Below are 13,464 nucleotides of genomic sequence, written 5' to 3'. Positions count from 1 at the left end.
AGCCTCGGCAGAGCCTGAGATGAAATTGACTCGAAACGGCGTTACTGCCGTGAGGAGGGAAGCCTCGGCAGAGCCTGAGACGAATTGACTCGAAACGGCCAGATACAGGAGGGAGAAGCCACAAAAGGCTCCCAGGGAGAACTTGGGCAAACGGGGGGTAACGGCGGGAGCTGCAGCCGCATGTTCCCGCTGGGAATAGAGAGAACCGCAGCCACGGTCTCTCTGATGGCAGTTAGACGAAAAACAGGAAAAATTAGCGACCCGGGTCAGGAAGAATCCCCCCCCAAGGGAGTTCCCCAGGAATAACAACAACGTTAGAAACAAGACAGAGGGAAGGGAAAAAACTTGGTAAACACACAAGTAACAAATCCTCCACACCCTGTCAGACAAATACACACAAAATACACACAGAGACTTAGCTAAGCTATGCTATAGGATCTCAATCTTGTTCGTACGAAGGCAAGAATGAACTGGAGAGTGGGAGGGGCCTGACACCCCTAGTCTTGACTTCAAAGACATTCTTGCCTTCGCACGATAGGCTTTGTATACAACAACCAGCCAATTGCCGGTAAGGTACATCGCTTGCATGTCATAAGCAGGGGTAGTCTTATACGGCGAGTATATCCCAAACTCTATATTTTAACTGGAAAAGTTGGGGGTCGTCTTATACGCCGGAATATACGGTATTTACGTAACGTTTGCAAACTACAAGAAAAAAAACCAACGATAGTGAACACTGCTCACATTTGCTTCTGTGATTTGCATTCCTGACCATGGACAAATACGTGAATTGCAGGAATTTCTCCAGCATTCTAAACACACACACACACACCCCTCCCTCTTCTGGGTAGGTCCATATTAGGGATGGGTGAATCTGTCAATTTCAGTTTCTCTCAGTTTCTTATTTCCTCCAGTCTTAAAGTTTCGCTCCTCACATCAGTTTGCGATTTTGTTGTTAAAAAAGTCCTCATGGAAGTTCTCCAGCATTTGAGTGCAAATTTCTCCAAACAGACACATTTTTGTATGCAGTTTCTCCTCCTGTACACCATTTTTTTAACCAAGCAATTTTCCTTAATGCAATGCATTTTTATCTGATATTTTCACAAATAAAAATGCCAATATACACACTTTACTGCCATACAGGCGTTTTTGTGCCCATTCCTGGGCAGGAGGACTGCACTGCAAAATCTGTAGAAGTGCAAATTTTGAAAGATGGCTATTCACATAAGGTTTCAAAAAGTGTGAATTAGGTAAGTTTGCTGTTAAATGCAAAGTGAATCTAACTTGTCCCCCATCCCTGCAGTGGACTGAACCTGGGGCCCTTTACACACAATGCACATGCTCTCAGTCTCTGCCTTCTCGCTTGCAGTCTTCAGATAACAAAGACTATAATACGAGACCCAAATGCCCACCTTGACTGTGCCATCAATGGATTCATAGATCAGGAGGTAACCTGTAACAGAACCACGGGGAGGCTTCCATTTCAGCTGTGCTGATTCAGACTGAATATCAGTGGCAGTCAGATCCCTTGGGGCATCGACACCTAAGAGAAAGAGAAGATTTTTTTTAAAAAAAGACATCATTTATTTTAAAGGCCAGTCTTCCCCAAACTGGTGCCCTCCAGATGTTTTGAACGTCCGCTCCCATCAGCACAAGCCAGCATGGCCAATTGCCAAGGGGCCTTCTGCATACACAGAGCTCATGCTCTGCTACTGAGCTACCACATTTTCCCTTTGAGCCTTTGGTCAAGGATGTTAGTAGTCCAAAACACCCAGCAGGCACCAGACTGCAAAATTCAAATAAGTGAATTTTGAAGGGTGGCTGTGTTTTGGTTCTCATATTTCGGAAAGTGCAAATCTGATAAATTTGGCTTGAAATGCGAACTGAATCGAAATTCTCGCCCATCCCTAGTTCCCCATTACTGATCTAAGAAGTAACATTTCCTACTGCATATCAGAGATGGAAGAATGCCTCTATATAGAAGAGGCATTTCCTTCAGAGAGCAGGGAGTTCCTTGTCTTACACCAATCATGGGGAAATACGCACCTCTCCAAATATTGGCCATCTCCCATCAGCCCCAGGTAGCATGGTCAGGGCTGGTGCCAGAGGGTGGCCAGGTCGGGCCCTGGGTGAGGGCCCCTGTGGCCCAGAGGGGCCCCTGAACAGCACCTCCTTAGGGTGGAAGTGTGGCGCTCCTGTTTTGTGATCAGCAGCAGCATTGGATCCTGCAACCCAACCCTGCTGCAGATCGTGGAGAGGAAGCTCCCAGGCACCCCTCCCCCCAAATACAGACAACATGGACTTCAATAAGCCTACCCACATGCCCCACCTTCCTCTCCCATCGCTGTAAATGTCGTGCATGCTGTGTGCACATGTCTGCCATCATCCAAGATGGTGGTGGTGGGGCTTCCCTAAGGGACTGACGTCTCTGACACCATCTTGATTGATGGCATGCATGCATGCTACATGTCATGACAGGTAGGTAGGGCATGCAGGTGGGCTTATTAGCCCCATACTGCCTGTATGGGGGAATGCTGGGCTACGGTGTTGTGGGCCCGAGACAGGCTGGTGCCCAAGGGCCCAGTCATGCCTGGCACCAGCCCTGAACATGGCCAACAGTCAGGGACAATGGGAGTAGAATGTCCAGCAACATTTGGAGGGTACCCCTTTCCCTACCAGTAGACTAGATGAATGAAACTGCTTTAGCTTGAGTCAGGTTTTTGAGCCACCCAGACCCATATGACCTACAGTTATTGAAAGAGTGGGCCTGCTATTGAAGAGACTCTAGAGCAGTGGTTTCCAAAGTTTTCCCCCCAAGGACCGCTTGGAAATTGCTAAGGAGTCTTGGCAGATCACTTAATGATTTTTTTTATTTGCCTGTTGTAACAATTGCAAGGCACTGTGCTAGGTGCTGTATGATCTTCAATTGCGTTTGTATTGCTCCTTTTATTTCTTCTGTTGTATTTCATTGTATCGTAATTTGCATTTCATAGAATTCAAACGGTAACACAAGAAAATACAATATAAAGAATAAAAGAAGCAATGCAAATACCATTAAAACCATTATTAATATTGAACGCAGACATGCTGTGGACCACCTGAATAAAACTCACAGGGCACTGGTGGTCCACGGAGCACAGTTTGGGAACCCCTGCTCTAGGGATTCTGATCCAAGTCTCTGACGTTGCATGTGTAATGTGTGTCTTTCTATCACTGAGGTATGGCCAGTTCTTAAATATGTGCGTCAATGTCAGGACAATTTTATTTATTTCTCTTTTTCCCTACTCTGCTTGGGTACCAGGTGCAATGAAAGTTGCTGTGGAGTACCCATAAAGCGCTATTCACTCTGGTCTGGTTCAAGTAGTTGTTGTTATTCTGACTTATTGTTTTGAACACCTAAAATCTACTAGATGGTCTGAAAAAAATAAAACAGAAGATAATCCCGACTACCAGCTACAGTCTAAATCTCTCCCATCCTTTAAATTGAGCAGGGTGAACTAATCTGAGAAGCTCCTACTTTATCTGATATAAGATAGATACGTGGACTCAGCAGGATCTTCTTAGTGGTGGCCCCACCAATATTAGAACTGTCATCTAACAAGGGTTGCCTGCACACAACTCTGCTGCTTTCTGAAACTCTTTGCTCCAATCCTTTCTCCTAGGGATCCACTCATGCAAACAAATTAATCCCCTTCTGAGAATCCTGATTCTGAACTATATACTTGTTTTAGCAGAGGCCTGGGGAAACTTTTGCCCTCCAGATACTAAACTACAACTCCCATCAGCCCCAGTAAGCATGCCCAATGGCCAGGGATGCTGGGAGTTGTAATTCAGTGACCTCTGGAGGGCCAGAGGTTCCTCACACATGCTTTACCCCCACAAGGTAGCTCCATCTGGAACTTATAATAGGTCAAAACGTTTCCAGGGTACCTGTAGTGAATCTGGTGGAGATGACTGTGCTTTTCTGTGGCCCCTTTCTGGCATAGATACGGAGTGTATATTCAGAGGCTGGACGAAGGCCAGTGAGATCATATTCTACAGTGTTGCCTGAGACACGTTGAGTTACTTCCAGCTCTAAAATAACCAAGAAGGACAGATTGTTGATAAATGAACAACTGAGAATCATTAGGTGCATTTGTTAAATGGCATATTGGATTCACTGCATTTACAAAGCATGCAGTGTTCCTATTAGTTCATTTGGGCTGATCAGTCTAGAGAAGAGGACTCTACAATGCACTCCACTTTGATATTGTTGCTGAACCCCATACAGTGTAATCCAGTGCATGTCTACTCAGAAATAAGCTCCATTGGGTTCAATGGGACTTACTCCCAGGTAAATGTGCATTGGATTGCAGCCATAGATATATTTCAAACCCGTCTTTTATCACTAGATCTCAGGACATCCTCATCAACATTTTAGTGTGAATTTCTCCTAATATACACATTTTTGCAAAGCCATTTCCCTTAATATAATGCATTCTAGTATATCATTATCGCTATGTATTTTAATGCACACTTTACCCTGATATATGAATTTTTGTACACATTACTAGGCCAGAGAACTGCATTGCAAAATTCGGAGAAGCACAACTTGCAAAGGACGTCTGTATTTCAGTGTGCTTATGTTTTTGGAAAGAGTGAATTAGGTAGGCTCACCTTTAAATGCAAACTGAATCTAATTTAGTGCGGCAGCACCTACCCTGTGGAATTCCCTCTCTTTGAATATTAGGCAGGCGCCATCTCTGCTATCTTTTCGGCGCCTTTCCTCTTTCAACAAGCCTTTTAGGTTGAGGCCTATCCCAGTCTGTGTCTGTGTTAGTATTGCTTAATATGTTTTTTTAAAAATAATGTTTTTAACCATTTTAAAAAGTTGTTTTTTAAAATGTTTTTAACGCTGTTTTGTTTTAATGTATTTTAAGATCTGTTTTTATGACATTATAAAGTGTTTTTAGTTTGCCGCCCTGAGCTCCTGCTGGGAGGAAGGGCGGGATATAAATAAATAAATAAATAATTTCTCTCCCATCCTAGCTCTGCTCCGGAGCAATCTTGACTTACCGTCCTTCGTTCCGTAGGAAATTACGTACTCATCTACAGCAGCAATTGCTGGCTGCCAGACAGCCAATGCTTCGGAATCTGTGATGTTCACCGCCATTAGCCCCGATGGGCTATCCAAAGCTGAAGAGAGAGGGGTGGAGGGAAAGTCACAATCTGCCTTGGTACCACCTCCTAGAACAACTGCCGCTTCTCCTACTTCCTTCAAAGCCTCCTTCAAAAACCCTCTTTCCCCATGAAGTCTTAGACTAGTTCTCATGCCCTACTATAACGCAGCCTGTAAGTACGCTTCAGCACATGCAACCAGATATGGGAAGGGCCAGAGCTCAGTGGTAGAGCATTTGCCTTGCAATCAGAAGGTCCCAGGTTCAAACTCCAGCATTTCCAGGTAGGGCTAGGAGAGATTCCCTGCCTGAAACATTGGAGTGCTGCTGCCAGTCAGTGTAGGCAATACTGAGTTAGATGGATCCATGGATCTATCTCAATATAAGGCAGATTTCTATGTTCTACGTATTCTCTTGTTTATCCTTGTCTTCCCTGCACTCTCTTTTCTCTGGCTTCTCCCCTGAGCTGCTTGGAGCAGGGATATGCCCTCTTGCACTCTGCAAAGCAGTGGTGGAGAATCTCTGACTTGCAGGCCTAATTAAGCCATTTTCCTTAAGACATTGCCTGACGCTGATGTCATATGTGTGGGGAAGGTAAAAATGTGTCTGCAAAAGGAACAACCAGGAGCCTTAACAAGCTCTCCCAGTTGCCTTCTGGCAAGCGGGGCTTATGTTCAGCAGCAAATGCAAGCCCTGCTGAGGTTGGCTCAACTCAGGGGCTCCCGATCAAAATTCCTGAGCGGAGCTGATCTCTGCCAAAAGAGGGGTTTGCAGCTGATCATCAGCGCTTGCAAAAACTGCTGGGACTGGCTGCATTTGAGAGTGTCCTGAGTGCGGCTGATCCTCACCCAAACAATGTTAGCCTGCCAAGATCACTTTGGCAGGGACCTTCCTTCACAGCCCAGCTCAAGTTCACACTTGGCAGCAAAGAAATAAAGAAAGGAAAGGACCAGGAGCACACTTATAGCCACCTAACATCATGGAGACATCAGGTGATTAACAGGGGGGTGGCTACACCGTCCACTCAAAGTGGTCCACAGGGAGAAGGGAGCTCTGAATCCTGTTCCCCACCTCTGCTTTAAATCATCATGCATGCTGATGACTCACTCGCTACCACCTACTCCTTGGACGTACCTGTGGTCAGAGATCCAGAAACAGGCTCACTTTCCTCAAAGCCTTTGACGGAGATGATACTGACGATGTACTCCGCTCCAGGGATCAGTTTTACTAGCTTAATACTACTCTTGCTTCCATCTACTGTCACAGCATTGGGGGGACCTGGAATAGACAGGATGGATGATTGAGGGCGCCAAGGTCCAGAGTTTCAAGAAATCAAAGGTAAAGCCAAAAGCAGAACTTCTTGATTATCTTTCCAACATTCACAATATGTTGCTGGCATGAGGACATAAGAAAATCCTGCTGGATCAGGCTAGCATTGGATGTGGCAAGGGATGGGATAATCTGGCAAGTTCAGTTCTCTCCATATCTCATTATTCTCATACTCGGTTTCCCACTTGTCTGCAGCAATTTGAGGGTTTTCTTTTTTTAACTCATGAAAATTCTTCAGCATTTTACTCAGTATTTCTCCTAATAAATGCACTTTTGACTACCGTACACATTTTTTTTTTGCAAGCAATTAATCCTAACATAATTCATTTTTGCATGTCATCTTCGCCAATGTATGTTGTGCACACTTTCCCTTAATATATGCATTTTTTGGTCAACATTGCTTGCTTGGAGAACTGCATCTCAAAATTCGGATAAGTGCAGACTGTGGAGGATGGCTGCATTTCCATTCTCATATTGTTTCAGAAAGTGAAGATTCGGCTTTACATGAGGACTGAATCGAATTTCTCCCTCATTCCTAGATGGGGCAAGAGGTGGGTGTGGCCAGAGGCAAAAGTGAACAGAGCAACAAATTCACCTCTTACCTTTGCACAGTAGGCTACATTGCAGCCACAAAACAGTTTTACACACACACACACACACACACACACACACACACACACACACACACACACACACACACACACTCACTCACTCACTCACTCACTCACTCACTCACTCACTCACTCACTATCTTCCATCCAGTCAAGCAAGAGGCATGATCACAGTTCACGATCATTTTTCAGCCTGGCAAAACCACCCAGGGAGAGGATGGAGCAAGGCTAGTGAGAGATATGCTTTGAGAAAAACTCCAAGGGCAAGGCATTTGGCCCTCAGGCCTGAGTTTCCTCTCCACTAGCCCATCTCTGTTCATTTCGCCTTCCTGCTCCCTTACCTCCTGTAACTGGAACGTAGGTAATCCGGAAGCTGTCCACCCGTGTCGGTGGGGCCGTCCAGCTGACCACAGCTGAGTCTTTGGTAATATCTGAGAAGGTGATTTCCTTGGGAGATCCCATCGCTAGCCAAGGAGAAAGACAGGGAGACAAACAAAGGAGTTAACACATTGTTTCATCAGCCAGGCTCGCTGGGGGAAAAAACACACATTGGTCTCAGATTTCCACTCCAGAAGCTGAAGCTGTAATAAATATTGGGTTCAGGGTCATAACTGGAATGGAAAGTTCCACACCGCAAAACCTTTTGAGTTGACCTCTTCATGGTTTCAGATTTTGACAAGGATCTTGCAGTCATAGCCAACACCAGAGAAAACTCCCCCCCACCAAACAACAACAACCCTCAAAAGAACTGGTATGTCAAAATCCTAAGACTCCTTCTGCTAAAAGACAAGGCAGGCATAACAAATGCTGCATTCAAAAATGACCATTCATGGTCTTTGACAGTGTGCCTGGTGGCATAGCCTTAGTCAAGAGATCTATATGCATGCATGAAGCTCTTGTATTGGAGAAGCCCCTGCTCATTTCTGGGAAGGGTTCCATTCTTTATGCACAAAAGAGTGCACACATGGAGCAGCTCCAATTGCTGACATGAACAGAAGGGATGTCCCAGGTGGGAAAGCTCTATGCATACAATCGAACTCTGGAACAGATTACTACAGCAGTGTGCATACAGTCTAGACCTTTCCACTAGGAAATGTTAGATGATTATTGGGGAGGGGGGGGGAACTCCATAGCAAATTTCCATTGGAAAACAGGTCAGGTCAGATGTGACATTTGACCATTCTTTTTTCCACATGATGTCTGAATCAGATTTGCAAATCTCTGTTTCTGCCACTTTCCCAATCTCTAAGTTCCTCTTTGGAGTTCTCGGGATCACTGCATGTGCCACGGCTAAAATTAGGAAGAGAGGCCACTGCTCCACCTTGCTTGGTATTGTCTACACTGACTGGCAGCACATCTCTAAGGTTTCAGACAAGGGTCTCCCCCAGTTCTACTTGGGATTGATCCTGGGACCTTCTGCATACAAAGCAGCTGCTCTGTCACTGAGCTGCAGCCGTTCCCTACATCGACGAGCCTTTGGAGTTTCTCCTTGATGCTCCTTCTCTGAACAGGCCACTTCTGTGAGAGGAGAAAGTCACAGAAGGACCATCCCACTGTCAAACGACACATGCTGTGGAGAAGTTTCTCATAATGCTTAACCAAAGACCTCTTCCACGCTGTTTCCACCTGTCGGTTCTAATCTTGCAGCAGATAACACATCTGGCTCATTTTCAGCATTACTGAGAGCCCTTCAGATATTTGAAGACCGCTAATATGTTTCGCCTTCACCTTCTCTTCCCCTGGCTATGCATAAGCAGCTTTGTCAATAATTCCTGATTGGACAGTTCAATAGGGGCCAGCCCATTAGGGCAAATAGTGCACCGCCCCACCAACCTCAGTCTGCCCTCAGCCAGCCTCCAGCCGCCTGTCTTCTTTCTGACAACCAGTCAACGGGGTGCCTCTGACTGTCAGCCTCTCCTTAGGCTGCATTCACACACACACACACATACGTGTGTGAGCGTGGATGTGTATATGTGTGTAAAGTATAAACTTTACTTAGCTTCTGCAAAGGAAGCCCCTCTGAGCATTCCATCCTCAAAGCTCTATAACTGCCACCTTGCTAACAGCATTTGTATGTTAGCAGCTGATGAAGGCGGAAGCCGAAACGTTTTGATAGTACAATAAAAAACCTCTGTTTTATTAATCACAATCACACACAGTGTGTGTATACTCTCACACACATACACACAAACAGGTAATTGTGATTAACAAAACAGAAGTTTTTGTTGTACTACCAAAACCTCTGTTTTATTCATCACAATTACGTGTATATATCGTTAGGTGATTAACATATCTTGGAGGATCAAGTGGAAAAATAGCTTTGACGGAGCACATATTCAAGCGAGTTTAAGATGCTTCTGCTGTCCATCTTTCCTCTCTTCTCACTCCCACACAGACACATTGTTGGGGTGTTTTAATCACAGTGTTTACGCCAGATGATTGGCAGCAGATGTAAATGCTCTTTCCATTGGGAAAAAAAATTGGTTGATGTTATTCTGTCAGTTTTGTGCACTGCCTGCCCTCTTCTACTTGATTAAATGTTCCTGCATATTCATTTCAAGATAATGATAAAACCACATGCAAATCAAAGCTTACAAATCAGTTTGGGTTTTTTTTTTGCCATGGATCTGTCCTTTCTTTTGGCACATCAACTTGACAGAGGGTGGGGGGAGGATGAAGTAGCCTTCCAACACCCAGAGGGGAAAAAAAAAATCTGGCAGTCCAGTGTTTACATTCAGCCTCTCAATGGTAAATGGATTTTTTCCACAGTTGCAATGAAAACAACTCTGATTTTTTTTTAAAAAAAGTTAAAAAATAAACAAACAGCCCACACAAGAGATGTCCATTAGCAAATGAGAGAGAAATACTAGAGTCAACCCACATTAAAAGCATCTATGGGGATGTGCCAACAATTTTTTTTTCCTTTTTGGTGTGTGTGTGTTATCCTGACCTAAGTTTGCTTGAAAAAATCCAAATTTGAAATGTAATCAACTTTTCCAAATTTTGAAAAGGACCAAGATGTAAAAAGCTCGGAGTGCTTGAGGAATGTGATCTGTGTAAATTCCAATCTGGACTGACTCTGATCAGCACCTACCACAGGGGTGACTAGTGCCCGTTGGGACTGGTGGGGTGGAAGGGAAGGAGCCCAACACTAGGTGGCACCAGAGCCAATGACAGGCAGAGACAATTGACTAGTTTTGTCCCCATCCTCCTCCCTGCTGAGCTCTACAATGGCAACCCTGAAACGAAGGAAGAGGAAGCTGTCACAGGCAGTGCTGTCCCCTGGACTGGATGTAAGCAAGAAGGCAGGCAGACAAAGGCTGATTGAGGCTGACTGAGGACGGACTGAGGTTGGTAGGGCATTGCCCCACTTGCCCTAATGGACCAGCCTCCATTGACCTCCTGGACTAATGTGCAGATCAGAATGTAGATATTCACCTGCTTTCACATTTCTCTGAAGGGTGTATTGCAGTTGTTGACTCAAAACATTTTGCAAAACAAGGAAATCCACGTGAGGCCTGCATGACTCTATCACACACAGCCAAGAGTCCTGAGGTGATGGGTGAGGTGGGCATTGCTCCCTCATCTTACCAAAACAAGGACTATTAAGGGGGTGTGGTAGGACTCTACCTCACAAAGCTACAAGGACTAAGATAGTGGGAAGGTGGGCACTGCTCCCCCAGCTCATCACAGCTGGGACTATTAGAGGGCATGGTAGGAGTTCACCATGCAAAGCCATGAGGTCTAAGGTGATGGAGAGGTGGGCACTCTTCCTTCAGCTCATCAAAGCAAAGATTTTGGGGCACCATAGATAGGAGGAAACTAGTCTTAGGTTCTGAGCAAGGAGAGATGACCCCCCAAAGGCTGGAGAGGATGGCTCTCCCAATCCAATCCTGTACCTGCAATGAGGGAGAGGAACTCTGGTTGTGTTCAGTTTTAACTGTTGAAGATCCCTAAATAAGTTAATGAAGTTGTTGCTCAGTTGATACCGCAAGTCTCATCTCTCTTCATGTTTGAAGTGGATTTCCACAGCTGACCTACACACCCATATCTGCTGTTACTGTTCTATCCGCAGAATGATAAAGCATCCCAAGACAGAGAGAGAGGAGATGCAAGAACCAGGAAACTTCTAAGTTCCAAAGACCATTCACCCATAGTACATAAACAATGTTTAAAATCAATTTGGTTGGTGCAAAACAGTGATGTGGGGGGCAGGGGAGAAAGAGTTCCAAAACAGAAACTTTTCTGGAATTCTTCCATTGCCTATTTTTTCTGCAGAAAAATTTCTGTTTTATAAAGTTCATTAGTAACAATGAATGTCTGTAAATAACGTTTCAGTGTTTTAAGATTTGTTTTACTAAATCCAGGTCAATTAAACAGGCTAAGTTAGATCACTCTCTAGGGCATCAGAACATTTTCTGATGGAAATTACCCTAATCTTCCCTAACTGGCAATTGAGAATTTTCTGGAACACACACATCACTGGTCCAAAATCATGACAGGGTTCCTAACACCCATCACATCTGTCCATGTTGATGGCTACCCATAATCGAGGAACAGAGGAAATTACATAAAGGACAAAGAACCCATACTTCAGGGATGAACCCTATTCTTTTAAAATTACTATTATTTGGGGTTATTAGCTGTGGTAAGTTTAAAATTATCAGCTTATTAATGCTTTGGATCATTTTGTTTAGGCTGATGGACAGAGGTGCAAGACCATGAGGTCAGGACAGAGGTGGAAAACCTTGTGGCCCTCCAGATGTTGCTGGACTCCTGTCATCCCTGACCATTGGCTATGCTGGCTGGGGCTGATGGGGGTTGGAGTCCAACAACATCTGGAAAGCCTCAGGTTCATCATTCCTGCTCTAGTCTACAAACTCCGTGGTGCATGGATGGGGGATGTGTGGCTCTCCAGATGTTGTTGGACTTCATCTTCCCTTTATCCCTGATCATTAACCATGCTGACAGAGGCTGATGGGAGCTGGAATCAAACCACATCTGGATGGCCACTGGGTTATGTAAGGGTTTTTGTCCTCCCTCCCTTCCTCTCTCATGAAGGCAGCTTTACCAGTCGCATTCATAAAACAAGGTGAGATCTAATCCCTCCTAGCCATGATGGCTGTGCTCTGCTTCCATAAGTGGAGGCGGAATGCTTCCAAATTCCAGTTGCTGGAAACTGCAGGAGGGGAGAGTGCTCTTTCGCTCAGGCCCTGTTCGTGGGCTTCCCATTATGGGCATCTACGTAGCTATGGTGAGAACAGGATGCTGGCCTAGATGGGCCACTGGCCTGATCCAGCAGGGCTCTTCTGATGTCCTTATGTTATGTTCTTCCTTCTTTAGCTCTGGGGGGAAAATCACTACCATCAAAAATGGAAATGGACCGCCTTCAAGTCGATTCCGACTTATGGCGACCCTACAAATAGGGTTTTCAAGGTAAGCGGTATTCAGAGGTGGTTTTACCATTGCCTCCCTCTGAGGCTGAGAGACAGCGACTGGCCCAAGGTCACCTAGTGAGCTTCATGGCTGTGTGGGGATTCAAACCCTGGTCTCCCAGGTCGTAGTCCAACACCTTAACTGCTACACCACATTGAAGGAGGGGGGAAAAGACTATAGGAGTATTAACAGGCCAGTAGACACTAAATCAAGGGTTAATTATGGGTCTCAGTCATTGCAGGGGCCAGGATACCCTCAAGATCTGTGAATTGCTGCTCCATGAGCTATTTTGTTGGGAGATTTTCATGGGCTTTGTTCTATTGTCAACTTACAGAGTTAACTTCTGGGTTCCTAAATCTATCTGGAAAGGGCTGACTAAGGGTAGAGACACACTTACTGTTGTGCCATCTCTACCTCTCTTTTATCGGAATGGGGGCACATAACGCTAGTCAAACTCTGCCTCTTTTTGCTCTTAAAACCTCATCAGATCAGCTCCAGAGTGTTCTTTTTAAAAAATTCAGCTTCAGGGAGGTTTCACAGCTGATTGGTAGAGCAACCCTTTGTCTACCAGGTGTGGCCAATGGAAACTGCTGCAGGCTCAGGCAGTGACAGTGATTGGCCCAACACTTTGCTGTGGTGGTCCTGAAAGGTCTGACGTCAGCAGTGGGGAAGGGAAGTGTGGTCAGCAGAGGGCAGCATCAAGTCAAAACACAGCCACCCACCCCCACCCACCCCATTCTGGCTGCTTTTGAAGCGAGTAGTGTGCCCACAGCATGCCACTGGTGATGGAGATGGTGGGAAGGAGAAACTGCAATAAGGATCAGTGAGTTCCCACAAAATCAATGGGGAAAGGTGGTAGCTCAGTAGAAGAGCATTTGTGTTGCATGCCAAAGATCCCAGGTTCAATCCCTGGCATCTCCAGATGGAGCTGA

The 13,464-nt window shown here is 45.3% G+C and overlaps 1 protein-coding gene across 5 annotated transcripts in view; it reads right to left on the bottom strand.

Annotated features, from left to right (window-relative positions):
• TNC (tenascin C) overlaps positions 1 to 13,464 on the bottom strand; it is a 122,350-nt gene that overhangs the window by 15,649 nt on the left and 93,237 nt on the right. For all 5 annotated transcript variants that reach the window (XM_061603957.1, XM_061603961.1, XM_061603962.1 and 2 more), the window contains 5 exons: positions 7,438 to 7,560; positions 6,291 to 6,434; positions 5,056 to 5,175; positions 3,931 to 4,074; positions 1,413 to 1,543 (listed from right to left, as the gene is read on the bottom strand). In XM_061603957.1, coding sequence (XP_061459941.1) covers positions 1,413 to 1,543; positions 3,931 to 4,074; positions 5,056 to 5,175; positions 6,291 to 6,434; positions 7,438 to 7,560 — 662 coding nt within the window. The remainder of the gene's footprint in view (positions 1 to 1,412; positions 1,544 to 3,930; positions 4,075 to 5,055; positions 5,176 to 6,290; positions 6,435 to 7,437; positions 7,561 to 13,464) is intronic.

This window comes from Rhineura floridana, chromosome 20 (genome assembly GCF_030035675.1).
Source record: "Rhineura floridana isolate rRhiFlo1 chromosome 20, rRhiFlo1.hap2, whole genome shotgun sequence".
NCBI lineage: Eukaryota > Metazoa > Chordata > Lepidosauria > Squamata > Rhineuridae > Rhineura > Rhineura floridana.
Note: the sequence above shows the minus strand (reverse complement) of the source record. Positions and strands in the feature narration are given on the sequence as shown.